The 27804-nt window shown below is 42.5% G+C and overlaps 1 protein-coding gene across 3 annotated transcripts; it reads left to right on the top strand.

Moving 5' to 3' along the window:
• Positions 1-1229: 1229 nt before the first annotated feature.
• CUNH1orf159 (chromosome unknown C1orf159 homolog) lies at positions 1230-19538 on the top strand. 3 transcript variants are annotated; one of them, XM_062620091.1, is made up of 10 exons: positions 1230-1497; positions 2992-3108; positions 7446-7536; positions 8928-9003; positions 10931-11035; positions 11888-11953; positions 13264-13398; positions 15478-15503; positions 15817-15847; positions 16849-19538. In XM_062620091.1, the coding sequence occupies exons 3-10, from the start codon at positions 7465-7467 to the stop codon at positions 16944-16946; spliced, it is 609 nt and encodes a 202-aa protein (XP_062476075.1). In that variant the 5' UTR covers positions 1230-1497; positions 2992-3108; positions 7446-7464; the 3' UTR covers positions 16947-19538. The 3 variants fall into 3 exon arrangements, with proteins under 3 accessions (XP_062476075.1, XP_062476074.1, XP_062476072.1); XM_062620088.1 differs by lacking the exons at positions 1230-1497; positions 2992-3108 and adding an exon at positions 6890-7294; XM_062620090.1 differs by lacking the exons at positions 1230-1497; positions 2992-3108; positions 15478-15503 and adding an exon at positions 6884-7294.
• The last annotated feature ends 8266 nt before the right edge of the window (positions 19539-27804 follow it).

Here is a 27804-nt window from a genome sequence, read left to right as displayed (position 1 = left end):
TTCATTAGGGACTGTAGTGACAGGACAAGGCATGATGTGCTCAAACTGAAACAGGGGAAGTTTAGATTGGATCTAAGGAGGAAATTCTTTCCTGTGAGGGTGGGGAGGCACTGGAATGGGTTGCCCAGGGAAGTTCTGAATGCTCCATCCCTGGCAGTGCTCAAGGCCAGGTTGGACAAAGCCTTGGGGTGAGATGGTTTAGTGTGAGGTGTCCCTGCCCATGGCAGGGGGTTGGAACTGGATGAGCTTAAGGTGCTTTCCAACCCAAACCATTCTGTGAGTCTATCACTGGGTGCTGCACCCAGGGAGCAGAAAGCAGCACATTGAACCATCCACTTTCAGCTCTTCAGCAAAACGAACTGAATCATTCCACACTTCGGGAGCAGCTCTAGGACTGGTGCATTCCAACTCCTCCTGGTTTCTTCAGTCTTTCTTTGGGATCCTAGGTTCTGCTTGGAGCATTGCGCCTACTTTGAAAGGGTTAAATCGCACTTGCTCTGAGGTATCCAGATTAGGAATTCTTGGAAAGCTGCATTTAGTTTTTATCTGTAGAGTTATAAATATTCAGCAAAGCTGAATTTGGGGTTTCTTGGTCAATATTTTTATCCTTATTACACTCAGTTTTTCTTGGAGAAAATGTGCTCCAGGAGAGAGCAATTGTCAAAGAATTTATTCACTCCCACCTAAAAAGCATTTTATAGGATTGATATCTTCACCCAAATGATGCTGGGCATTGTCTATAATCTTGGTATTTTAATGGAACAAATCCCAGTTCTCCTTTTCAAGAGCTAGGAAACTTCTGTGGTGTGAAGGTGACTTGTTTTTACCCTGCCTCCTGTTTCAGTCTTGGCTTTGCCACAAGATCCTGCCCTTTACTGCGTTTCAGTTGTTCATTGGGGTGAGATGTGATGGAGGCTGCTGTCAGGCGGTACCGAGGGACTTGTGTAATGTGCAAAGGCTTGGAAGGAGTCCACACGTCCTGTAGCCCCGTGTCCCCTATCCTGACACTTCTTTAATGAAGTGTTTAATTCTTTAATGAAGTATTTAATCCTTTGATCGCAATATCGCCGCTTGTCGAGAGAGGGATGGACAGGCCCTCCCTGCGCGTCCGCGTTGCCAAGCAACGCCTAAAATGGCGGCCGCCGCGCTAGGCACGCTGGGAGTCGTAGTGCAGAATCCGCCAGTCCCAGCTCCCGCTGGGGGACGCGGGACTCCCCTTCCCAGCATCCCTCGCGCGCAGGCCGGCGGTGCTCGTCGGGGCAGGGCTGAGGGAGGGCACTCACCTGTCGGAGGGGGGCGCAGGTAGGGCGTGGCGCTGGGGCTGCTGGGACTTGTAGTTCCGAGCCGCCGGTCCATTCAGCGAACACGGGCTGTTGTCCGGCAGGAGCGAACTACAACTCCCAGGTCACCGCGGGAAGCAGCGGGCAGGGCACCGCCTGAGGGCGGGGGGTACGAACGGGAGCCTGCCGCCGGTGCTGCCGGAGGTTGTTTCCTCAGGTGAGGGAGCGGCGGGGCCGGGCGGACGGGGACTCTCTGGTGGCGGCAGCGGTCGCGGTTCGGCGGCGGGGAAGGAGGGCTGCGAGCCCCCGGGTGTTGTCCGGTCCCCGGGCGTTGCCCCATTGTTCGGGGGGCGGGGGCGGCGGTGCGGTGGAGGGTGTTGGGGCCGGCCCCCGAGCGGCGTCCCAAGGGGCGGGTGAAGGGTGTGGGCCCAGCGGAGCAGGCGGAGGGAGAGCCCCCGAGCCCCTCTCCGGGCTGGGCGGGCTGAGGGAGCGGCGGTGGGGGTTTGCTGTGAGGGGTGAGGCTGGCGAAGAGTCGCCCCTCGGTCCGCCGTCTTGCCCCGCTGTACGAAGGGCGCTTGTTCGTGATGGGATTCACCTTGAGGGGCGGCGTTCTCGCGGCGGCGAACCCTCTCCGTATCATAGAACCCCAGACTGGTTTGGGTTGGAAGGGACCCTAAAGCTCACCCAGTTCCAACCCCTGCCATGGGCAGGGACCCCTTCCACTAGAGCAGCTTGCTCCAAGCCCCTGTGTCCAACCTGGCCTTGAACACTGCCAGGGATGGGGCAGCCACAGCTTCTCTGGGCACCCTGTGCCAGTGCCTCAGCACCCTCACAGGGAAGAGCTTCTGCCTAAGAGCTCATCTCAGTCTCCCCTCGGGCAGGTTCAAGCCATTCCCCTTGGCCTGTCCCTATATCCTATGTCCAAAGCCCCTCTCCAGGTTTCCTGTAGCCCCTTTAGGCACTGGAGCTGCTCCGAGTTCTCCCCTTAAGGAGCCTTCTCGTCTCCAGGCTGAACCAGCCCAGCTCTCTCAGCCTGACTCCACAGGAGATAATAAAACTTTATAATAAATAATAAAACTTTTTAAATAAAACTTTTGGTCCAATAAAACATTAGATACTTTTTTCCTAATAAACTAACTCAGTTTGCCATTTTTTTGTCAATCGGAGTGTTTTTAGGGTTGTGGGGTTTTGGCTTTATTTTTCTGGATACACAAGCAAATATGTACTTCTATAACACAGAGTTTTATTGCACTATTCAGGCCATCCATCTCTTCAGCTTCCAAGGCATCTTTCCCTGTAGCGTATAGTTATGCTATTGGCAACCAGATTGCACTTGTATTCAGTTCTGCTCTCGGTTTTTAGAGGCTGCCACTACTGTTGTAACAGCAGAATGCGTTACTGCCAGATTTATTGTTGACAGAACAACAAGGAATTTGTTGTTGGTGTTAATTGGTGTTTGCTCTAAGCATATAACTGCTTTTGAAGCAAAGCCCCAGCTTAAAGTAGATATCCTCATTGTCTGAAACAGAAGGTGCGTGTGGTTTTAATTGCTGGTTGCTGGCCTGTTACCCAGTTGTTTTGATGTAAGGGGAGGGATAGTCTTTCTTTGCATGGGTGCATGCTAAGAAAGCTGGAAAAACAAGTCCTTCTTCAGCTCTAATTTATAAAAGATTGTTCTAAGCACAACCTTATCTGTTCTTCTTCCTTGCAGGTTTATTGTGAAACACTTGCAGCGTCAATGAGAAATTAGCAGCAAACCGCATACCGCAAGTGTTGGGTGTTATCCGGGGAAGATGCAGTGTTGTGGTGCATGCCTCTGAAGGAGCTGGTGAGTGAGAGTTCAGGCCTTTACAAGTCTGTTGCTTGTGAGGCTGCATTTTGACTTTCCTGGTGTTGCTGTTTCATCGTGACTAATTCAAGGTCACATCAGAATTAAGGAGCCTTTGGCAGTGGAATGAGTGTGATAGAGTTTCATTCTTTGGTTTGTTGAGTGAATTATAAAACCACCTGAAATTTAGGTAGTGTTTCCTTTTCCACCTACCTGAAAAAATTACTTTACTCAAGCAGTCCTCCAGCAGCACTTTAAGCAAGAAAGACACTGATGATACAACAGGAATAATAGACACACAGCTCTAGTATGGAAAATGTAGGTTGAAAGATGAATTAAAGATCACTTGCTTCCAGGAGTGGGAGGAAAATGCCTTCTAGCGCTTAGCGTTCATGAATTGAGTTCCTTTTAAAAGCAATGAGAGGAAGAATTCCCTTAGTGAATCTTGATCTGTTTAGCTTGTGTGTGGTGGCACTTGAGATCCAAGTTGACAGTGATTTGAAATTTGTTTCAAATGTGGAACTCTGGTGTGAAATACTCGTTTTAATTACAAAGTCAGTGTTCCCAAAACTGTGTTGGCATCTCGAGCATAAATACTTTCTAATCTGGGCTCCTGTTTGTGCATGCCTTTATCTTTTTTTTTTTTTTTTTCCAGAATCCAAAGAGAAAATGCTGCCAAACATGAAACATATTCTAGCGGTCATACATTGTTCTGCCGTGGGTGTGCAAAACAATTTGTGTGGGTTTTGCTGTGTCTGATCCTGATCACATTCACATAGTTAATGTAAAAACTAAAGCTTCAGATACCTCATTCAGAGGCATACTTAGTATTGGTGTATACTGAATGTCTTGGAGGCTTTAGGGCTTTTTCCTTTCTGAAGTTAAAATTACAGCCTAAAATATCATCGGTAGAACATCTATGATTGACTTGGGGCTGAAAAGCAGTAAAATGGGTTGTGTTAATTCCATGGGTTTAGGGAGGCTCATTAACAGTACAAATCCCTACTTAAGGTCGCTGTCTTGGAAGTTCTGCACTTGATTTAGGCTCTGACTTACAACTTACAAGCTCTTTTCAACCTTGCTGAGGTGTGGCACAACCAGACTTTAGGAACACTATGTATGTTTTCCAGATGGTTACATATAAAAACAATATGGATGCCTAAGTTTGTCTGATATCGTTCATGGGTATTAGCCTAAAAAAAGAGCTTGAATTTCTGTCTCATACAGGCCAATGCTATTTATATATTATTACATATTAATATTATATATTATGTTAATAGGCTTCTAATTTTTACTGGCAGAGAGCAAATCCAGCAGGATGTGAAGAAGTGGCTTTGGGACCTGGAGTAAAATGTAAATTGAGGAACTATGACATACATCTCCTATGCTTGGAAGCTTTAAAGCAGCTTGTTCATCTCTGCTTTCATTTTCCTGTGATTAAAATTGGTTCAAACAGAAAAGCAAGCAACCAACCACATACGCATATATATATGTGTGTGTTTATATACATAAGCTTATATATATAGAGAGAGAGATTTATACATATAAGCTTAGATACTGTCTCTCTCTCACTGAAATAAAAAATATTGGCTGATGAATCGAGGGCAGATAGATCTTGTGTCCTATTTCTACTTGGAACAGCTGCAGGGCACATGTTCTAGTTTGTTAGAATCACTAGTGGCTGTGAACAAGTATCTGCCCATAAATGCAGCAGTACTGTTGATTAGTATCTTGATTTATTTCAGGGATGGAAATAAAACCATTATTGAGCTTTTGCTATACAGCTATTTGCATTCACAAAGAGGAGGTTCAGGCACTTAGAAGGGGTTAGCTTTACAAATGTTTTCTTGTTTAGTATGAGTTGTTCCTGCAAATAAGTCTTTTGCTACATAACAAGAATATACTTGTTTAAACAAATCCCTTTTTCTTCTGCCTTTTCTGAGTATTTACAGCTATTATAATAATCAGGTATTGACAAAAATCCCTGCCTAGCATCCAAAACAATGAAGAATGTATCAGCAAATGTCTTTACCGACTCTGTTTTCACCAGAGGAACTCTTTCTCAGCCAAGCAGCAGTATCTCATTTCTGAAGATAGATTGTAGAAAACTGATAGGTAATAAGGCAAACTCTGTGTATTTGTTTAAAATACATCCATTTAACATTAGACTCCCCTGGACTGCCTTGAAGAATCTTACAGTCGTGCTATTCAACTTGTACTTCACAAGAAAAGCATGAAAAGAAAACCCCTGTTTTTAAGAGGTTAAATGTGTAAATTAATTTATACCCAATGTAATCTAAACCAGAATTATTCATAGCATTTATATAAGTACACTTAGACACAAGTGGAAAGCTCTCTGGCGAACTAGATAAGTGCAATGCCTGCTTCAGCAATCATTTACTGAGTTGTAAGTAGTTTCTGTTGTGTTCAAATGTGCTCAAGAAGAAATGGTTACCATCAAAGCTCTCAGCTGGGTGTCCTCTGCTTTTGGGTGTAGGAGCTGCATTCTAGAAAGGTCCTCTCCTTTTATCTTCTGAGATGATTTCACTCTTCTGTTAAAGGAGGTGTTTGCTTTTGAGGTATCTTGTCACCTCAGGTACTGTTGAAAAATAACATCAAAGCTTTTTAGTCAGCAATGTGTAAGCTTAGCTGTAGATTACAAATGTATCTTTCCATATGTATAAGGTTCCCAAAGCTAAACATTCCCTGCTGGTTTTGGCAGTGCCATCACTTTCCAGCAGTTGTATAAACTGCCATTACCCATCTTAATTTTCACCCAGGATGTGGTGGTAGTGCCATTCCTGAAGCTGTCTAGTTCTTAATATCTCACTCTGGTGAATCTGTGTGTACAAAGGCTCCTTGCTACTTACACTCCTTGGTTCCTATAATCTACCTTTCCAACAGCATGGCTGATCAGGTGCTGTCTGAACCTTCCTCAGGTAACACTGCACACAGTGCACTTACATTGATTGCCTGCTTTTCATTTTACTATAGGTGTCATTAGGGTATGTAAATGTGAACTGATGAAATCATGGTTGCTGACAGACTCAACATCCATTGTTATGTCTAGATCAGAAGGTGTCACGACAGTGCAAACCTTTCCTCCCCTGCTCCAATCCTCACTGTCAAAATTAGTTGTAGCACTAAGGCTGGAGTTTGGCTTCCAGGATCTCAGTCGGTATTAGAGCTTTCAGCTGATGGTGGACGATGATACGAAGTTTTCCCATCAAGCTTGTTTTGAAGGTGGGGCGACAGGCTATGATCTAAAAAAATGAAAGGAAATTAATCATAGGAAATGCTCAATGATTGTCTTCCTCAGAAAAGCAAGTTGCCAAGGGTCATGGTACGTCTTTTGCCGTCATTTAAAACCCCTCCACTGGATTCTTAGCTAACAAAAATAGTCACAAATCTCAGTTTGTGAAATGAGTCACTAAAGGAGTTTTCCCCTCCTTTCTTTCAGATGCTTTCTTCTTGTTAAGCTCTGGTTAGAGAGTCTTGTCTATCCCTATGTTTTATCTATCATATGAAAGACTGTTTCCCTAAAGCTACCAGGCTGCAGGTACAGTAGTTCTGAGAACTGGATGTGGCTTCCAGCATTACATTGACTAGAGAATAGGCAGATATTATAATAATGACATAGGGAGTGTCTGAACAATATTGCTTTTTAGTTTATCCAAACAATTTAATTAAAGACATGTGGACTTCCTTTAGGTGATGTGTGGAGTTACACGGCAAAAGTGGAAGGGGAAAAGAGCAAGGCTGGCTGTGATATTCTGTTCCACATTGAGGAGGGCTGTTCTTGGGCTCTTGAGAAATCCTCCTTATTAACAGACTTCATTAATGCTTCATGACTGTGCTGTCATGGACAAAAATGATTGCAGTACTGCCTTTCCAAAGTGGTGGGTGCTCTCTGTCCTGCTCCAAATCCATCACAGTTGACTGCTGCAGAGAGGAGCCTGTAGCTGTGGGGAGGCTTATCAGCAGCGGTGCCAGGCGGTAACCGTTCTGTTGCAATCACATTGATTTTTAGAGCCTGGGTGTGGAGTAGTCTCTGCATGGCCCAGTTTGGAGCAGACTGATAAGGCTCCTTGTTCCTTAGCAACCACAGTCTGCATAGCCAGAAACCTGCCCCTCTGCAGCTGGAGGGAAAACTCTGAATGCCTCAAATTTGTATCTTGAACCTAAGGTAAGTCATTCCCCCACGCCCCCTCCAGCAGATTTAGCTTAAAAGCCTCTGCATTCAAATAAATGTGTTAGCAAAAGTTCCTTAACAAAAGGCAAGCATAACTTCACTGTCATTAATAAAACATTCTGATTTCTTCCCTTTTCTTATTTAGATCTATATCTTTCCTGGGCATGGAGGTGCCATATGTGCTTCTCTTAACTAGACTTGTAGCCGAAGTTGCCAGCAAATCTACTGAAAGTTCGGTAGGTACTTCATGGTTTTTTGCTGTGCTATAAAACAGATTATTTTCCTCTGACATTGCAGCTTATAGAAGGCTTTCTAATTTAACAGAAATGATCTATACTGCTAGCAGTCATTAACTGCAACTTTGGCAATGGGTCAATTTGCTGTGATGGCTGAGTGCCTATTACAGCATTGAGTTTTTCCTCATCATGTGCTTGTGTAGGCAAGCAGGGATGCAACTGACAACACCTCACACTGTGTGGAAAAAAGCATGATCCAAAAAATCCCACTTTTCAAGCTGCTTGGCAGTTTAACTACAAACAGCCCCAAACCTGGATTACCCAAAAGTTAACTTTTTTAATGGCTGAAAAGCTCTGAAGCAAACACTGCTTCAAGTCACAGAGTATAAAGTTCTCCTTGCAGGAGAGTTTGAACAACAAAACCCCGTAAGAAACTGGTCTTAAGCACGTTATCTATAGATCTTTTGGCTCTTTACTGTAGCCTCCTAATTTCAGTTTTGACAGTCCCAGACATTTCCCCTGCTAGCTTTGATCTTTGTCACTCCTGGATTCGATGGCTTTTGCTGATAAGCAGGGTAGCACTGGCTGTTACCTGTTAGGTATATTTAAGTTACTTCTATGGGTAAATATAGATAAGGTCTTGTTACTTTCCACCAAGAATACTTCACCCTTTTAAAGACTGATTTGACTTGCTGTATTCTTTAGGGGAATGCACCTGCACAACTTTAAAAGGCTTTGGGGTTTTGTGTTTTATTTTGCTTGTAGAGATTCAGAGAGTGGCTGTGCCCAAGTCTACCCAGGATGGTTCTAATATCTATCATGGAGTTTCTTACAACTGTTTACCTCTAAGCTTATGTCACAGCTTGTTGTTAATTTGTAAATAGCTTTGAAACTGGCTTTTATAAAAATAAGCTACGTGCCTTCAGGATACATGAAGTTATTCTTTGCTATTAAATGTGGAAGGAAGAAGCTTTTATAGTTCTGCTGGATTGCTTTGCTGAATGTAGAGGTTATCGTCACTTGCAACATGGGAAATTTAGTGAAAACTAGGGTTTTCCACTGGTCTTGCAATAGTATTTCTGAGCAAATCTCTCAGGATATTTGTGTGGTGCTGAACTGTGTTTCACTGAAGATTTAGCAAGTAAAGCAGTTCTTGGAGGCTTTGTCCAATGTCAATGGCAGAGTGTGCATTTGTTCTCAACGTGTTTGTTTGGGTAGCAGCAGCCAGGTCAAAATCAGGTTGATGGTATACCTAGCTTGTTCTCTCTTAGTGCAGCAAGAGAGTTACAGCAAGTTTTACCTGCAGTTACAGCTTATTTCTCTGTAGACTGGTGTTGTTGAAGCATTTTAGTCAACTGAAGAACTGTGTGAAATGTAATTTCCTTCATTAGGTTTCAGAAACGGAATGCTGTGTGGATATGTTGGATTCCAACAGTTCCTGTCCAGTATCCAACCAGTGCAGTCCAGGTATGGTGTGGCATTGCTTAATAAAATTCCACATGGGTTTTAACAGTTAACACCAAAATGCAGCACCTGGTTAACGGGGGAGTGAAAACAAAAATCATTAGTGCATGTACCTATTGAAGTCTTGCTTCCTTTGTATACACAAGGTGAAGCCCTTTATGACTCACAAATGTTGTCCTTGCATGTAAGGAGACTAGACAACTATTAATAAGGTTATTCTCTATCTTTTTTTATTTAGTGTGCAGTTGGATTGTGGTAAGAGCTATTGCAAATGCTTAAAAGCCCTAAAAGCTCCTATAATGAGCATAAAAGCAGAAAATGCTGTAATGCCTATTGAAGGGAGCATTAAGAATTATTCCAGTATTGCTTTGTTAGCACAGAATGCCTCACTCCTCCTTGAGCCTTATATGTAGAGATGTTTTTGTTCTAAATGAAGTGGAAAACTTCTTTTGACACTCTCCAGCAGTAGCAAAAGGGTGGGCTCTTTTTTTAATGCCATTTTCTTTTAAATGACAGAGTAAAAGTGAGTGAAGAATTAGTGGCTTTAAAATTGAGGTCCACTTCTGGGTTCAGTCATTTCCTTGTGGTGGTTGTTAAAGCATTTTAAGCCTATGTTCACTGGTTTGTTAGCTTCTCTACCTGTTGCTTCATTTAAGGCATTCATTTCTGCTTCTAAATTATCTTAGATATGGTGTAGTCAACTGTCTCCAGGTTATGGGATTGTGTTCTCTTGAATCTTATTGTAGACTGATAATCTACCAATACCTTTGGTGTCAGCTAAGTGCTTTGATCCTTCCTTCCTATGACTATAGAAAGTCTTTCCTTTACATTGGATCTGTTCATGTTTAGATTAAATATTAGACATGATTTATTACTGTGAGCATCAAATGTGCTGCTTCTCTCTAAGGAAAACGTAGCAGCAGAGCTGTTTTCAAATCAGCACCTTACTAATGGTTTGCTTTATGGAATAATTGATACCAGTTTGGCTCAAGGCTCTATAGAACTGGATTTTAGCCAGCACAGGAAGTTTTTCTCCCTTTAAATGAAGACTGTAATATGGTCTAGTAGGAATATCCTTCTAATCTTCATGTCTCAAGTCTAAACCTCAAGTGAAACCACCACAGCTTTATTGTATTAGATGAAGTTGTTATTGAAGATGTGCCTAACTTTTTTACTTTGTCTTAACAAAGACAGAGCAATATGTGCATTTAAACATAAATTGAGAGATCTGAACATTGAAGACATAGGCCAAGATGAAAGTTTAATCAGTTTCCAGCTTGCATGAGAGGGTGACTGATAGAAACCACTCGCCATCTGTCACGGAATAGTTTGAAGGGGTTTGGCTTCTCCTTAAAGTGAAACAAATAGTATAATACTTGAGAGGACTGAGGCATGGGGAAAAGACTGCATTGTGGCAGTATTTGTGGTTATAGCTTCAAGTGATTGACAACAGGTCCCTCAGCATCTTTCTTCCTCCAACAACACTGATTCTTAGCGTCTTTGTCCCTGCCTACTTCTATTTTCGATACAATATATTAAAATGGCATTAAATTTTGTTTTGACAGTGGATGACCTCTGAAAATGTAAAATTCTGCTGCTTTTTTTTACTGTTGAGGGTAGTTACAGGTTGTGAGACACTTCTTCAAACTAAAACATGTGAGGCAGTGAATGGAGCTATGTTGAAATTGTCCTCTGGGAGTTGTTTGTAACTCTGTCTCCTTTTAGGCCCTTGAAAGATTCTACCTGTCATGGAATAAACACTTTGAAATGAAACCTTTTAACTTGTAGAACATGATAGGAAGCAGGAGATGTTTGTAACTGGTCGACAGACAGAAGGAGTTTGTTGCTTCTACCTCTTTCTGAAGACTAGGAAAGATCTCGAGGATGGCTTTTGTTGTTTCACACCCCTGTACATCTTATTCTTATGCAGGTTGTTACAGACAATGGAATGAGGATGGTAGTAGCAGCTGCATTAAATGCAAAAATGAAACCCTTCCTGTTTCATCTGTTTACAATCTGACTGAATGCAGAAATAGTGAGTCATTTACCATCCCTTTCTTTTGAAGGGGGGGGATTTTGGTACTGTGATCACTCCTTGCATGTGTGGTCCTGCAAAGAGTGTTCAAGAAGGCATCAAATGATTCAGATTAACTTTTTCCCTTCTCCCTTGTAACACTTCAACCTTTCCCAAAGTCCTGATTTATCTGTGAGCTTTTGAACACGTAACAAAACCTATGGAAACTTTGAAATTTGATTTGCAGGAACTGTGCAGAATGGAAACAGTCCAAGAGTTTAGAAGGGGAAAAACAAATCCAACTCTTGCTATGTATTAAAAGTACCTAATCTGTGAAGCCAAATGCAACATTAAAAAGTAAAAACATCAAAATGATTCAACTTGCAGGGTATGACCTGTGCCAGACATAAAGTGAACATGAATTTTGTGGCTGCTTTAATCTCTGCTGTAAGAAAAAGGCAGTTGCTGTTGGAGACTTTTCCAGAGCACAAACCAGCTCAGATTGTACTAGAGCTGTTTGAAAAATCTCTGTTAAGAAAGTTGGATTCATTTTGTATGTGTTCTTTGAGGTGAGAACCATTCACTTCCTTGTAAATGTTTCTGATGGAAGAGATAAGAAACTTCATCTAAGTTTCTAAGTGGGAAATGTGCAAGTGAATTCTTTTCTTTTTGGATATTTTATGATGTTTGTTTGCTTCTTTCTTTTGAAATTCTCAACAGTACTGTATTTTTTTTTCTTTTCATGGGAGAAATCAGGATTCTTACACAATATCAAATAATTACTCAGAAATATAATAGCCTTTTATTGAGATTTCCAACAAACCTGTAGCGTTTGTCAGATTTTACTGAAAGAAAACTTCTCTTTGATTCCAGTTGGGATCAGAGGAATGAATTTCCAAATGAATATAAGCACCGTGACTCCTTTCATCCAGAACATAGGTGAGTAAATGCAAACAGCTACTGAGAGCAGGCTTTGTGATTATTCACTGCATACCAGCCCCTTCATGACATTGCATTTGAAACAAGTTGTAAAACGTTTTTTTTTCTATAGCATAGGCTTCGTTCTAAATGTAAAAGCCATTTTTCCTGTTTCTGGCTTGTTCTGAACAGAATCTTTTGTAAGTCTTAGAGCTGAATTTTGAGGTAACTGTATATTACTGAATGGTTCTTTCATCTTGCCCCAGTGTTCTTGTGGGGTTTCATAAATCACTTTGAGTTTTGAACCTTATGCTGCAAGAGCTTTGGTTTGGGGGGTGAGGCAATATGTTACCCAAGTGTTACATCTTTGTTAGCCTTCCTATAGGCTGATTTTATCACTGCTGACCACTCACTTCTGTTAATTCATCTCTTAAAAATGCTTGTTTGACACTGGTAAGAATAATACAAACTGAGACTATTTAGGTAGCAGCATTGCAAGAGATAAGATGCCAAATGATATGATTTAGGTCAGTGTTCTTAAAAAGGAAAGCTAAATCACGATTGTTTTAACTTCAGACTTGGATGCTGCTGATGCCTTTCTAACATTCGTCCTGGCATGAGTCTATACTTGACTGGAAGTATCTAGTGCTCTTCAGAATGAAGACTTCTCAAGCAGAGCTTGTCAGATCTGTTGTCCCAGTTTGCCTGTGACAAGATCATAAACAACTTTTGTTTCTTAAAATACTTGCTCTTTGGGATCATAAATAAATAAAGAAGCAGAATAAATATACAGGGCATTTTTTGAAGCAGGGAAAGCAGAATAGAGGTGAAGGAGGGCACCTTTTGCCAGTGTTTGCCTCATGGGGATGGTTTCTGTATCAGTCACTTGTGGAAAACATAATATTGGGTGTACTGTACCAGTGGTATATTGACTGTTGACAGGTCCTGTCTTTAGGAGACTTCATTAAGAAGAACAGTATTAATGTTGAGTGCCTCCCAGCACTGGTTGCAAAAGTTATATCAAACAGAAGGATGGATTAACAATTTGTGGGTATTTTCAGAAAAGTAGGGACTGAGGCTTTCCTGACATTAGGCAGGTTGCACTAGGAAGTTGTTCATCGAATGAAATGAGTATTGAAAGGTCTTTGCAAGGGTTTCAGTGAGGTCTGTCTGTGTATTAAAAAACAACACACCACCAATTTTTCATTTCCCCTCCTGTGAATATCAGGAACTTGTTTTATATCTTTAACCCTTCTATTAGAAGAGATTTCTAGTGAATAATGGTCTGTTTTCTCTTTCTCTCTCTCTTTAAATATTTTGTCTCTGTACAGGGGGCCCAGAAGTGGCAGCCTCTCTCATCTTAGGGACATTTTTCATCAGTGTATTCCTGATTCTCTCTGTTGCTTCTTTCTTCTACCTCAAACGTGCCAATAAACTTCCTAATGTTTTCTACAGAAGAAATAAAGGTAAAATACCTCTAATTGTCTATTTAATCTCTCCAGTTTTGGCTTTTGCTTAGTTTCTGAATTGAAAACCTTTTCAGTTTCTTCCTGGCAGTGTTCTACTGTACCTACTGCTGTCTCTTGATCATCCAAAGCAATGCAAACTAATGACTTTTTTCCCCCTGCTATGTGTTTATGGTATCATGTTTTCACAGCAGTGTTTAGGATATCTCTTCTTGCTGTGCTTGGGTGCATATCACACAATATCTCTCACTAATCCAGCTATGGCTTTCAAAGGTTTGCTGGAGTACAGTACTTGACATTAGTTGTCACTGATACCTGATTTCAGCAAGGGAGGAAAGGAATCCATGAGTGCTTTTTGCACAGAGGGCATTCTTATGGAACTTAATACTATTTGTTTCTTTCAGTACACAAAATGCCAGATATCTATAAAGCTTTACAAAAAACAGTTGTTTTTCTTGGTTTGGAGAGAAGGGAATTGTAATGCTAAAGGGCAGTGTACTTACCATGGATGTGTTAGCAGAAGAAAGGGAATGGAATGAGAGGTTCCTCATTATTGCACTCCTCATTCACCTGTGTTTGCCCTCTAGATGCAGGAGCTACTGGGGCTTGGAAGAGTCAACTGCCTCATTATTTTTAAAGCAAACACCCCTTAGCTTTTCTTTTTATAATGAAATTTATTCTTGATTTCTGCCATCCCTCTTATGAGCAATGAAGCCATGTAACTAAAATGCAGTGAGCTGACTACATGCCAAAGTGACTGCAGAAAAGCTAGGGAAAGAACACCTGGGATGTGCTTAGCTATAGGGCACTAAGACTCTATGTAGACATCTGGCCTGTTCAGATGCTTCAGTTTGAAGTTGTTCTGTGCATCCACGTTTTGCTGGTCTGCAGTTTCTAGGAGATGGTGAGCAAACAGTGGGATGTGCTGTCTCCATTCTGCCCAGTGTTTTGTGTGAAACTGAGTTTGATCTATGACTCTGTCTCACCCTTTCTATACAGTTTTGTATTCCCTTTGAATGATTCCCATGACAACCTCTGGCACAGCATTTGCTGTGTTAGAGCTCCTTCTGTTGAAAGCAAGCTGTTTACTGGTTAGGTCTGCTAAATAAATACACCTTCTGTTATCTTCTTTCACAGCTTACAGGACCAAGTTGAAGCTAGACTGTCATAATAGAAATAAGCTTAAAAAGAGAAAAGGGTGTGGGTAGAGCAGTATCATTCAATTGTTTGGCTAAGAGTGTTGTATCCAGTCATAGTAACTTCATGGATCATCACATTCCCAGTCTCTGTGAGGAGTGTGATGTTTCATGTCAAAGTAGCTACCGAAGGTCTAAATTGATCAGTAGTGCCACAGGAACTGCTAGTATCCTAATCACAACTGCCATATTGACAACCCTAGGTTGCTTTGGCATGTGTCTTCAGGTAAATACGGTTAGTACAAGATTCTCCTGCAGTTTTTAAGCGGGCCAGGAGCTGTTGTACTATGACATTTTGAAGCTGGCAGGACACCAGATCTCTGAGGCTTCAGTGGTACTGGTCTGACAGCTGCACTTTGTACTGATAGTGCACTCTGGTCCAGCAGGCTAAAGCATTGATGTCCTCTGAAGGAAAAGCACTAGAAACATTTCTCTGCCTGTTATCATGTTAGCTTTCATGCTGTCTAGAGGATGATTGTCACATGGCAAATAAAGTGGGCAACCTCTTGTATAAAAGGATTGCATCTTTCACTGCTCAGTTGTTTTCTATTTGTACTGCCTGGCAGTTGGCTCCAAGTGCTGTTTTTCCTACCGAAGAAGCTTCATATTAAAAAGCTATTGCTGTGGCTACCTTCTTTGCAAGCACAATAAGTCATACATGGAGAACTTTGCAATCCTTTATCTCTAATCCAGAAAGGACTCCTACAGAAAGTCTATTCTACTAATGGGATTTCTGAATGTTCTGCTCTGGTTTGATAGTCTTTGTTGCAAAACTATTATTTTAACAATGGAACTGCTCTGTTGCATGCATGTATGTTTAGAACACTACCAGTTCTAGCCTTCTGGATTAATGATGGTTAGTCTCTCTCTTTCTCTCTTTTAGCATCTGTTCTCCAGCCTAGTGAAACAGTAAGTAAATTCTGCCCTTCCAATAGGAGCAAGCAAGCATAAAACATCAAGTACATCATAACTTCATGTTCTGACAGTTCATCAGGGAGCTACTTAATCAGAAATAAAAATAAAAGCTGTTTTGGGGTTCTTTGTCCAAACTGGGAAAAAAGTGAAAGATAAATACTGACCATACAGACTCTGTTGAGCTACTTTCTCCAGTGATTTACACAGTAAATAGTACTGGAACCCTAAAATGTTCCTGTATTTTGTAATGAAAGACTGTGAAGACAAAAGGTGCTTTGTCTGACATGCTCATTCTTCTGTTATGCAGGCATCCATGATACCTCCCCCATCTTCTTCAGGTGAGGAACTGTTCTCTAGAGCATGTTGTTGGCTTCCTTTTCACTCCTCTCATATTGAAAAGCAGGCAAAAAAATGATAGAAAATGGTACAGATTTAGAGTGACTAGGAAAGTGGATTTATTCAGCCAGGGCCATACAGTAAAATACCTTGTCTCTGTGCTTGAACTTTCCAGACAGTGACAGAACTTGTGGTGACTTAAAGGTGAGACTGACCCAGTCTTCTAAGATATTAAGTAATAATGACCTTCAGAGTTCAGCTACATTCCTGGTCTTGCTTCTCATGTGTGCATAGGCCTTTTTTAATCAAGGTGCTACAATTAAGAAGAAAGTACAGTTGTGGAGGTTTTTGTTAGGGCTGCAAATGGAAAGCTGCATGTACTGTAAACCCTGGAGAAGAGAAGCTGTGTGGTCATCTCAGAGCAGTTTCCAGTATCTGAAGGGGGCTACAAGGATGCTGGTGTAGTGATGTAGTGATAGGACAAGGGGTGATGGGTTCAAACTGAAACAGGGAAGTTCAGGTTAGATATAAGGAAGAAGTTCTTTACTCTGAAGGTGCTGAGGCCCTGGCACACGTTGCCCAAAGAAGCTGTAAATGCTCCATCCTTGGCAGTGTTTGAGGCCAGGCTGGACAGAGCCTTGGGCGACATGGTCTAGTGTGAGGTGTCCCTGCCCATGGCAGGGGGTTGGAACTAGGTGATTTTAAGGTCCTTTCCAACCCAAACCATTCTATGATTCTAAATAACAGAGATGCCAGTTTGAAATGAGCACCTGATTTATTAGTCCATTAGAAGCTTGCTTAACAAGTGTATTTGTGACCTTTTACCACATCAGCTCTATGTAGGGGTCTTGCGGTTTGGTTTTAGTATGTGGTGTTTGGGGTTTATAAGATCCAGAGTGACTTTGGTCACTCAGGAAGTGTTGGTTTCCTTGTGGTGGTATGAATGGATGATAAAAGCATGCTAATACAGGTGCTAATGATCTTTCTGTGCCCACCCTTTCAGTTCGGAAGCCGCGATATGTCAGACGGGAGCGGTCACTAGTGACATCTGCATCTGCTGCTATGATCTCTTCTTCCGAAACCAGGGTCAGCAATGTTTAGCCTTCCTTCTTGACTGAGGACTTGATAAGTGTACACAGTGTGAAAGAAGCTCTTTCTGAATCCACTGAAGTGCCAGGAAAACATCGCAAGCAGCTGACCTAAATGGAAGCCAAATTACTGTGTCAAAAGGGATTGTGCCAAATGTTAACAGAGAAATGAACTAATGCAAAGACACTGATGACAGGCTACATCCAGTTCAGTGCTTTGGTGATCTTGAAATGCACTATCCCAGCTCTGTGGTTCCATTTGTCTCCTACAGATGCTGTGTTTGAAACCTTTATAAAGAATCTGCCTTTCTTTGTTACACTTTCAGTTTTGGCAAGTTCTTCTTCCTGTGTTGTGGTGTGTTCTGTGTCCCCAGAGCTGAATGTCTCGATGCTGCTGGCCAACAGAAAATACTGGGATCACTCAAGGATGAGGACTTGTTTGAAGGACCCACTTGTACGTGCTGACACTAAGTGCCACTGCTATAATGTTCTAGGACACTATAACAACACTTCACGTTCAGTATCCTTTTGAAGCAAAAACTGATGCCTCCTGAAGCATTCTCTTCAGCCTTTGACATAGCTGACCCTAGTTTTTAACTGTGAATACAGACACACTGTCCAGATACTCTTGTTCTTGGTGCTTTTGAAGGCCGTGGTCAGTATGGGTCCAATCCCAAATGTGGGAATTTGTTGGGAAGCTTTTCCATCTGACTTCAGCTCACTCCTTGGATAAAAAGCCATTTGCTGTGGCTTTGTAACTGATAGGCTGGTATGTGTGTGCTGCCAAGACTGTCTCTGCTAGCTTCCTTCCCTTAACACAGCACTTGAAGGGAAACCCAAATTCCTGCAGAGAAGCTGTGCATCCTTTAGACATGTCAGTGAGTGTTGAGATGATCTGGAGAGGTCAGGTGAATTTCTCCCAATGCAATAAGGGGTTTCTTTGGTCAAGCCCTTCACTAACATGCCTGATGTGCAGGCCAGCACCTTAAGACAGAGTTCAACAAGTATTTCCTTGTTGGAAGTGCCAGCTAAATAGCTCCTACTTTCATGCTTGTCCTTGCCCATCTTATGCCAGTGGTGTGGCTGAGGAGTCACCTCAGCAGGAAATTAAAGTAGTATTTTTTGGTTAGACTATTTTTGACCAACTTTTCCTGATGTGGTTGACTCCGCTGCCACGTGGACACCTGTATCAGTGCAATGGGCACACTGGAATGGGTATAGGAGTGGGTGACAGGGGAAATGAGTGAAAAACCTGAGCTTGCTATATCAGTCCGAGTGTCACTGTCACCATATGTGAAATTCTAACTATGCAGCTTGTGCATTCCCACCTACCTGTGTTGCTGTTGCCCGTTTTGGTTTAGCTGGCACTCCCTTGTGGGGCTGTGCTCCTAAAATAAATCACTTGGAAGCTCTTCATCAGCACCCATTGGCATGAACATAAAGTGGAACAGTCAGTTCTTGTTTTCAGGAAAATGTGAACGGAACTGTCTTGAGCTGACATGACATCCATATGGAGAGTCCAAACCTTGTGATCCAGATTCCCTTTTCTCAGTGGCTAAAAGATAAGAACTGGAATGGGAGGAGATATATTTATCTTATTGAAGACACCTGGGTTTATGTAAGGTTCAGTGTGATTGTACTGACTTTTATCTCTCCCCTCACAAGGTAATGAGCTCTCTTGTAGCATCCGAACAAGCTAGGGCAAAGAGTTGCGATAAAGAACAAACCATGAAGAGGCCCCCGTGCCAAAAACAAAGCCTGAATTGCTGTATGAAGAAACTTAAGATTGTCTTTCACAATGATAAGTACATTTTTTATTCTACTTGACAAAACCAAGGCAGCAGACAATGCCATTTTGAGGCCCTTTCAGTCTGAAATGTGCTTTCTAGTTCCTATCTTCCAAGTTCAGGAAGTGGCAGTTTTGTTTCTGTCATTTTGATGTCTTTTTATCTCTGTGCTGCTGCCATTTTCCACAGGTAGAAATGATGTCTGGAGGTCATAGGTTTTTCCTGAACTTAGTTGCTGAGTATTTCCTTAACCACTAAGGAAAAAGGAGTAACTATGCAAATAATACCAAGAAACTACACCTTTGAAAGCAGGGACTTTCTGCTTGCCAGTGTGTCAATGATAGTGCATTCTTGTATTGCTTAGTTGCTAATGTATTCTTTCTACACATAAATTATTGAAGGATTATTCATGTCATTGTACTGTCTGAACTCTTATCCTCAAGTGCATATTGTAACTGAGTTTAATGCTCGAACTCCTGTGCAGCCAAGTTTCAATGATAACATCTCTCTTCCCCTTCCATGCTCTTTTCCCAGCCAACAAACTCTTTTAAATGGAACATTTCTACTATTTTCCTTGTGTTTCAGGAACTGTTCAGCTTTTGTTGTTGTCTGACACAGTAGACTCCTGCTCTAAACAGTTTCTCATCCGTTTGCACTGTCAGATATATAATGTGGTGGTTTGGTTTCCATCTCCCTCCTAAATAATAATCCCTACCTATATATTTTAAGAAATTGGCTTTAATGACCCCTGATATTTAATGTATTTGTATATTTTTAAATTGTGCCAAAATAAACATATTTGACCTTTTTTATTTTAAGGACTCTGGAGGTCTTTCATGTGTTTCCTTCTCAAGCGCACAGAATGACAGGAGCAAAATGAGCACCTGAAGTAGATCATTGTTTCAGCTCATGTGGTATGTTACCTTCTCCAGAACTAAAGGGAGAAAGACAAAGGTCTCATGTGTGATCTTGCCCAGTCCTGCTGTAGAGGAAGGGAGAGCCAGGCTGTTCTTCTGCAGGATCATTCTTTACACCTTATAACCGGATGGCAAAAGCCACCCGTAATGGCCTTAGTGTAGTGGCATGAAAGTAACTCATTAGCAGAGAATATAGCTTTAGTAAATGACAGTTTTTATAGTAGAGAGTGTTTACTTAAATCTCATTTGAAGAAGGCAGCAGGAGTAGCAGGAAAGCTTTCAAAGAGGAGGCTGTTAAACAGTGCCAAATATACCAGAAATTGAGATAATCAGGCCAATTTCTTATCAGTTGAAGTGAAGATTATGGTCTTGCGTTTAGGGGTTTGGCTATCTTCCCCCATCTGATCTCTGCTTAGTTTAAAGTGTGTTCTTTTTTCCCTTTCCCATCCCTCCCTGGGAATTTGGTTCTCTTGTTGGATTTCTCTTACAAACCTATCTTGTGTTCTTAACTCCAGTTGCCAAAACAATCCATAATAACAAGAGCTGAGCCAGAGGAAACTGGGATACTGAGCCATATGGTCTGCAATACTAGTAGTTAAATTTGGCAGTGCTCTTTTTCCCTCACAAACTAACTGAAGTAGCCTTATGTATGAGAGAGATGCTGCATTGGGTGAAGTATGCTGATGAGGAAAGATGAACCAAATACTTTAATGCCCCCTGTGCATGCACTGTGGCAAGTCTAATAAACTTTGTTGTCAAAGCCAAGGTGATGCTGTCACAGACAAAGAGAAACCAACCTGGAAAATTATCCCACTGGGACAGGAAGGCTTGAAAGTGGATTTGTGAGTTAAATGGACTCTGACCGCCATGTACACCAAAATGTAACAGCCTTTGGGAAGAGGGAGTACTGAGTGTCCTTGCTGTTAGTCACCCAACCCAATTCAGGAGGTGCAGTCAGCAGGGAGTGAGCTGGGAGAAGCTGGAAGTGGATGTACAACAGGGGATGATTTGACAATGTGTTTTGAACACCTGAGAGGAGCTGTCTCCCTTACCCATATGACACATCTGAAGGCTAGTGCATTGTAAATGGGAGACTGTGACAACCAGTATTTAAAATGCTAAGTCTAAAACCTTGTGTTTCACTATAATCTCTTACCCAGTGATACGCCCTCCAGAAGGCTGGTGTCATATGCATAAGGAATGAAACAGAAATGATACTGCACACAGACACTGAAGTATTTTGCTGCATGAAGCTTGCTAGATTAACTGATAGAGGTTTGTGCAAACATCATGACTTAGGTTCAACCCGCCTTCCCCTTGGAATTAATCAAAATTCACAGAAACTGCGCTCTGAAGTTGTCTCTTTGTACATTTTGTTTTTCCTCTTCCCTCCATCAAAAGCTTCTTGGGAGCACTGCTTGGAAATACACCTGGGATTCCAGGCACAAGTCTTAACATGCTGACAGTAAGGTTTGAAGGCTGAAAGCTGTTAAACTATAGAAGAAATTGGAGGGGAGTGGAAAGAGAAGCTGGGGTACAACTTAGGTGCTAACTGGGGAGAAGGGAACACTAAGGTTTTTCCTCTTGTCCTTCTACAGTTACACAGGATGCGATCTAAGTTGCATGGACAAGGAGAATGGAAGAGTAGGAAAGAATACGTAAGTGGCTACAAAAGCTTGAGGCTCTCATTTACTTGAGATCTGCAGATAACTGGGTGGAGAGGTTCAGTGGTGTGACTGCAGGAAGTGCTGTGTGCTGGAATAGCTGAGTTTAGCAGGGAGAGGTAGTGGTGCTGCGCCGAGCTGGTGCCTACGACGGTGAGATAGTAACTTTGATTGAGCACATAAACCAAGCAAAGTTGGACCTGCTTGCCCTCAGAATGAATTCAAGTTCATTTTAAGTTTGAAAGAGTGCACTGAAGGTGCAGTCAGGATCTAAAGCATGCTTGTGGGGCTCTTGCCACCAACGCTGTGAGGTTTGTTGAAGTGTCTGAAGGCTGCTTTGCATTTTTGTCATGTATTTTTAATGCTCTCTGGTGAGAAGGCAAAAAATGAACCAGGATAATGTTTATCATTTTAATAGCCTTGACACAGTTTCATTGCTAACGGATTGGAAGCAACAGTATTCACATAATTGCACTTCCTGTTTCGGAGCCTGATGATTTATGTCCCTCAGTAAAGTGGTAAAAGTGCTTTAGAATGATAGCTTCAATAAGAGGTGGTGCAGCTCTGAGGTATTTGCTCCGAATGATTCGGTCTTTACCATTACAGCTGCTATGTGCTGTAACGGGGCTAATAGGGAAGGGGTTAGGTTTTAGACGTGTCATAGTGGTATTGTAATGAGTGTTGTTTATAAACAAGTCATCTGTTTTGCTGCAGTTTTACCTCCATCAAATGGTAATGTTCTTTTCGGCTTCACAATCCCATCCCCATAGGAATGCAGTCATTTGGAGCAGAGCACTCCGCTTCCTAAAGCACTCAGGCTGTTCCCCAGTGCTGCAGAGCAGTCCAGCAGCTCATCTCATTGCTATAACTTCATGTCAGTGCCTCAAAAACTCCAGTGGTTTTCTGATGGCTGTTATTCCCCTTTAAATCATAGAATCCCATGTGGGAAGGGACCTCAAGGATCATCTGATCCAAGCTTTCTAGCAAAGTATGACCTAGACGAGATGCCCAGCATCCTGTCCAGGCCAGATTTAACCGTGTCCAACACTGGGAAGTTCACCACTTCCCTGGGGAGATTATTCCAATGGCTGTTTATTCTCCTTGTATATATATAAATCAATGTGTAACTGTTCTTTCCTAGAGCACAACATTTTCCTACAATCTTAAAACCTCATTCTTCTACTTTTTCTCTGTTATCTCCATTGTGTTCACAGTTCAGGCTCCCAAGATACAACATACAAAGGACAGGAGGTGGCACCACCATGTATGTGCTCCTTAGGATATGAAGAATTCCTAAACTTACATAATGAAATCTGAGCCTTTCAATGGGGGTAAGGAAAAGGGAGACCTGCAAGAAGAGTTCATTTTAAATATATATAGATGTATACACACAAAATGAAGCTAATTTTAAATGCTGCTCCAACTATTTTTGGCAGAGCTTAAATCAGCTACAGAAATGTTTGTAGCAATAATTGTGCCAAGGATAATGATTTAGGAATAAGTTAACTGTAGGGAGGCATCTTGTTTGCACTGCCACTTTATATACCACATAATGAACTGCTGGTTTGTAATGTGTGGATAAATGAGCTGTAAGTAGTTCAGGACCTTACTTGACTGAGGGCACTTGCAATCAGATATGTTCCAAACAGGGGAAAATGCTTTTCATCAGCATCTGCTGCCAATTCACATCAAGGCCAGATCATTACTGACTGCAGGTTTCTGCAGTCTGACTGCTGTGAAATGAGTTTGGCTGTTCTCCTCCTAACACATAACTGCCCATGTCCCAGGCCCTCAGAACTGGGACACTTGGTAATTCAGTTCATATTGCTGCTGCCTTCAAGCAGAACTGCATCATGTCTGCTGCATCCAAGAATAAGGGTGGGATTTGCATCCCCCATCAACCACGACCCCTTTCTGTGTCAAAAATGAGCATACACCATTATCTGGTGTATTAGAACAGCTCAGTCATATTTCAATGGTGTTGGCTGGACCATGACCTTTAAAATTAGCAGCAAACCACAAATCAGTCTTGGCAGTGCAGAAATGATGGATGAGACAGATGATTCTTCAAGTTTTGGGGACCCCACAGAATCATTTCTAGCATGATAAGGGCAAGTTTACCTAGTTAGGTGCAAGCAGTCCTTCAGTAGCTTTGCTGGTTATAAGTCAACAGGATTTGAACTAATGTGAGCTCTGTGTCTTCATAGAATCCCAGAGTGGTTTGTGTTGGAAGGGACCTTAAAGCTCATCCAGCTCCACCCCCCTCCCATGGGCAGGGACCCCTTCTACTAGAGCAGCTTGCTCCAAGCTGTGTCCAACCTGGCCTTGAACACTGCCAGGGATGGGGCAGCCACAGCTTCTTTGGGCACCCTGTGCCAGCGCCTCAGCACCCTCACAGGGAAGAGCTTCTGCCTAAGAGCTCATCTCAGTCTCCCCTCTGGCAGCTTTAATCCTCTGGCAGCTTTAATCCTGAGTCTCCATATCATAATACTGCACAGACCTATGAAATTAAACCATTGGGAACCCTTTTCACATTCAGTAGAAGTCAAAAAGGCCACAGGTATGATTAGTTTAATATTGTGCTTTGAATCCAAGCAGCTGAGAAGCACACTCTAGAGCACTCTTCTCTCTCACTGAGCCTTTAGCATCCACATGACTTAGCTTTCTCTGCTGCTTCTGCTAATAAATGAGCCAGAGGAAATCTCAGGAACAGCTTTCAGTTATGGAATACTTGATATAAATAATCAATTTCTGTATGTGTGCCATCAACTGGATAAGGTAAAACCTCATCTCGAAGGAATAGGTTGAACCTGCAATTCTAGTGGTCAAATACCTGACAAAATGCAACAAGCACCACTGAAGATTAAGTATTACTTGAACTGGATGCTCATTTGATGAGAATTTATGGTGTGTATCTTAACTAAAGAGCCAGTTAAAGCAGAGGAGGATGAGATTTTAATCAGGCCAGAGATTTACATTTCTATTGCAGGAGTGATACAGACAATTATCAACATGGAATATGGTGTTACACGCAGCAATTTGGTGTGAGCTTAAACCTCATATCCTGACTGTGCTCTTGCACACACTTCTTGGTGTGGTTTGTGTTGCTGAAATCCAGTGGCTGGGGTCACCAACCAAGCACTGATCTTTCTGTAGGTGGTTACAAGTATGATTTACATGACACTAACTTCACCAAACTTCTCAATCTTGTAGTTGAGGGTTTGGAGAGGGCATAAGGCACAGTTTTTTGGGGCTGGATTTTGGTTTGGTTGCTCATTCTCTTTTGGATCCCCAAGCAAGATGAACCAGAACAATAGCTCTGGCTCTTCTATCGAGTTTGCACAGGCTAATCTGAGACTTGAAGAGTTTGGAGTGTCCTGTGTGAAGGTTTCCACAATATGGGTAAAAACGTAGGTCCTGAGGATGTGAGGAACTTCAATCTGAAGGAGCTTGCTGCTTGCTTTGGTGCCTGCAGCCTGATTGCTGGAGGTTGGTGCTGTGAGTTTGATCCCAGCTGGGCCCATTAGTGGCTTTTAGAAGGGGGGAGATCCCTCAGGTGTAGCCAGTTACTGTGAGAGCTCCTCGGGCAGCACAACTTGGTTTGCAGAGCATGGAGGAGGTCAGGTAAAACTGTTCTGGGTTCTTGGTTCCTTGTTCTTGTGGGTCTGAGGGTGCTGAGTCACCTGCAGAGCTGGGGAGTAGTGGGAGATATCTTGGGAGGCTACAAAGAACACCAGCAAAGATTGTGGTGACTTGCCAGAGGCTATGGAAGCACCTATGTGCCTCTGTCTGTGACATTGGCTTAGGCATGTGGATCCAGCTGGTGCATTCCCTTGGGCTGAGCTGCCTGCAGCCTTCCTTTGGTTCTTCCCAGAACTGAGGGTGGCTGTGCAGCCTTAAGAGCCCCAGGCATGGTGGGCAGCAGTTTGTGGCATGCTTCACTTTCCCTGTAGGTGTTTTTACTGCTCATCCCACTGAAGTAAAGCACGGCTGCCCACTGGTTTTAGTTTGCTGTAATAAACCTGGTCCTAAATCCACCCAGGCAGAAATGGATTTAGGTTGGGTATTTGTGCTGTCCTTCTTCCCCACCCACATTGCTAAAAGAAACAGCAGCACAATTAACCCCCATTTTCCTTGCGTTTAACTCTGCAATTTCTTGTGGCCACAATTGCATTTTATAGGGTGAGGAAGTGTGGGGAGAGAGCAGAGGAAACACAATTGGTGAATGCGCCTAACGTGTTCCTGGTGGGTGGCATCAGGAGGTTACTGCTGGGTGATGTCACTCTTCAAATGCTCCCCTTCATTGGGACTTTCCTTTGGGTCTGAGCCTGTCTCCAGTTGGGTGGTGGCTTTGCGTGGGCCTGGCTTTATGGAGCACAGTTACTCCTGAGCAAACCAGCTCATGGCTCTTTCCCAATCCCAGGAAAGCACGTCTTGCTGACTGCAAACCCTTTTCTGTTGTATTTACTTTGGCAATCCTGACTCTTTCGGAGTTGCTGGTTTGCAGTTAGACTTCCTTTATGCTTTATATAAGAAGACAGGTTATATAAAAATCAAAGAAGCTGATGTTTTCTTAAGCAACTCCCTGGGAAGTTCAGTCAGCCCAATGCTGATGATGGCTTTTATGCTCCTGGTAGAAATCTGACTCACAGAATGTAATGGTGGAATTCTTTGCCTAGCTTTATCATTCTTAATCTTGAAGTGAAAACATGGTGTAAAAGAAGACTTAATGGAGAAGTCCTTCCTGTTGCAAGTATACGACTGGTGAAGCAGGAGAGTTTACTTTTGATTTTCACTGCCCAATCTCACTTTGGTGAAGCAGAAAATAGCTGAACTCTAGTACCAGGAGTTGTACTGTCAATCCTTTGGATAGCAATATTCTAGCTCTTCAAGTTAGGTGAAGGGGAGGTGGTTAGTTAAGGTAGTTAATGCTAATTACAAAAGAAGCAATAATGAAATCCCAGACACCTGATTTGTGTGTGCTGGATTTAGCCCATAGCCAGGCAGTGCTATCCTCCTGTGTCACTTGAAGGCTGTGTTATGTCCTCTTTTGTCTTGGGCACTTAGTTGACACTGTTGACATCTTTACCTTGCCTTACTCCTTCTCTGCAGTTAGTGATGAAGGTGCTGTTCACAGTCCTTGCCTTGCAAAGAGTTGTGAATATGGTGTAGAAAGGAGCAGTGAGTAAATCACTGATAGTACTGGGTGGTTTGGATTTCCAGCCCAAACCTGGGCCAGTGCAGTGTTAATGTTTGATGCCTCTGCAGATATCGAGTCTGAGGATCTCAGACAGGGTCCAGATTCGCACACTGGAAACAAGGACTATGAATAACTTGCTGGCTCCATTCTCAGTGGGCTCAGCCATGGGCAAAGATCAGGCAGGCTACCAAGGGGGATGGATTTTATTGCCTAGAAGGCACAAGTTTTTGTGCTACAAAGCAGGAGGCTCTGCTCATAAGTGCACAGAATCACTTCCATTCTTCACAGGCTGTCAGTCATTGTGGCAGCCTGGAGCAGCTCTGAGTGAGCATCCATTGTTAATTACTTTCTCATCAATTTCCAAGGAGAATGGCAAAGATCCTCACTAAGTTAATTGCATGATAGATGAGGGGTGCTCTGAACCACGGACTGTTTCCCTGCTGAAAAGCTTTGGGGTTGTTTTTTTCCCTCCTTTTTATTTAAAAATCAGTTTCAAAAAGCCAAATTAAAAGAAGTTTTAAAAAAAAATAGTTAAATCTCAAAGAAATTCCAATTGGAATTACTCCAGTGTCCTAAGTGTACTATTGTTGTTCTGCTTTCATAATGTGAGACGTTTTAATTGTTATCTCTCAAGGGGCATCAGCTTAAATCTGCTCTCAATACTTCTTATTTGGGGTAGGTTTATCATTTTAACAGCCCATTGGAGCATGGAGCATGGAGCAAGGGATTTAGGCTGGGCAGGAAACATGGAAATAGAGGACTACATCAGGCTTTCTGTACTTGGCATACACAGCATTGCTGCAGGTTTGCAGCAGCTTTCATGAACTGATGAATTTGGAGAGCATTTCCATGCCTGTTGATATGAATATTGTTTTGAAAGTATTATTTGTGTTGCAATTCCTGCCTTCAGGTGAGGGCTGGAAATTCATCCCTTCTGCAGTGTTTCAGTGTTATGCTCAGAACAATATCCAGACTGAATGAGAGCATATTGCTTTTCTGCACAGATTCAAGGTCAGCAGAGGGATAGCTCTGTGACTGCAATGCAAGAGTCTTTCCTTTTGGCTTTCCTCACTGACCTTGAACAAGTTGTGTGTCCCTGCCCACAGCAGGGGGGTTGGAACTAGATGATCTTAAGGTCCTTTCCAACCCTAACGATTCTATGATTCTAAGTTACTTGAGAACAGAAAGGCAGCATTATTTTCAGGCTTGGTGGAGAGCACATTGAAGGGCTGGGAAGTGCTCAGGCTCTGCAGAAGTGTGTGACATGCTATCCGGACTTTCTAGCTCTCTGTTGTTAGGGAAT

This window comes from Pezoporus occidentalis, unplaced genomic scaffold (genome assembly GCF_034315485.1).
Source record: "Pezoporus occidentalis ecotype Australia unplaced genomic scaffold, CSIRO_AGI_Poc_V1 ctg219, whole genome shotgun sequence".
NCBI lineage: Eukaryota > Metazoa > Chordata > Aves > Psittaciformes > Psittacidae > Pezoporus > Pezoporus occidentalis.
This window is presented reverse-complemented; position numbering and strand designations above follow the sequence as displayed.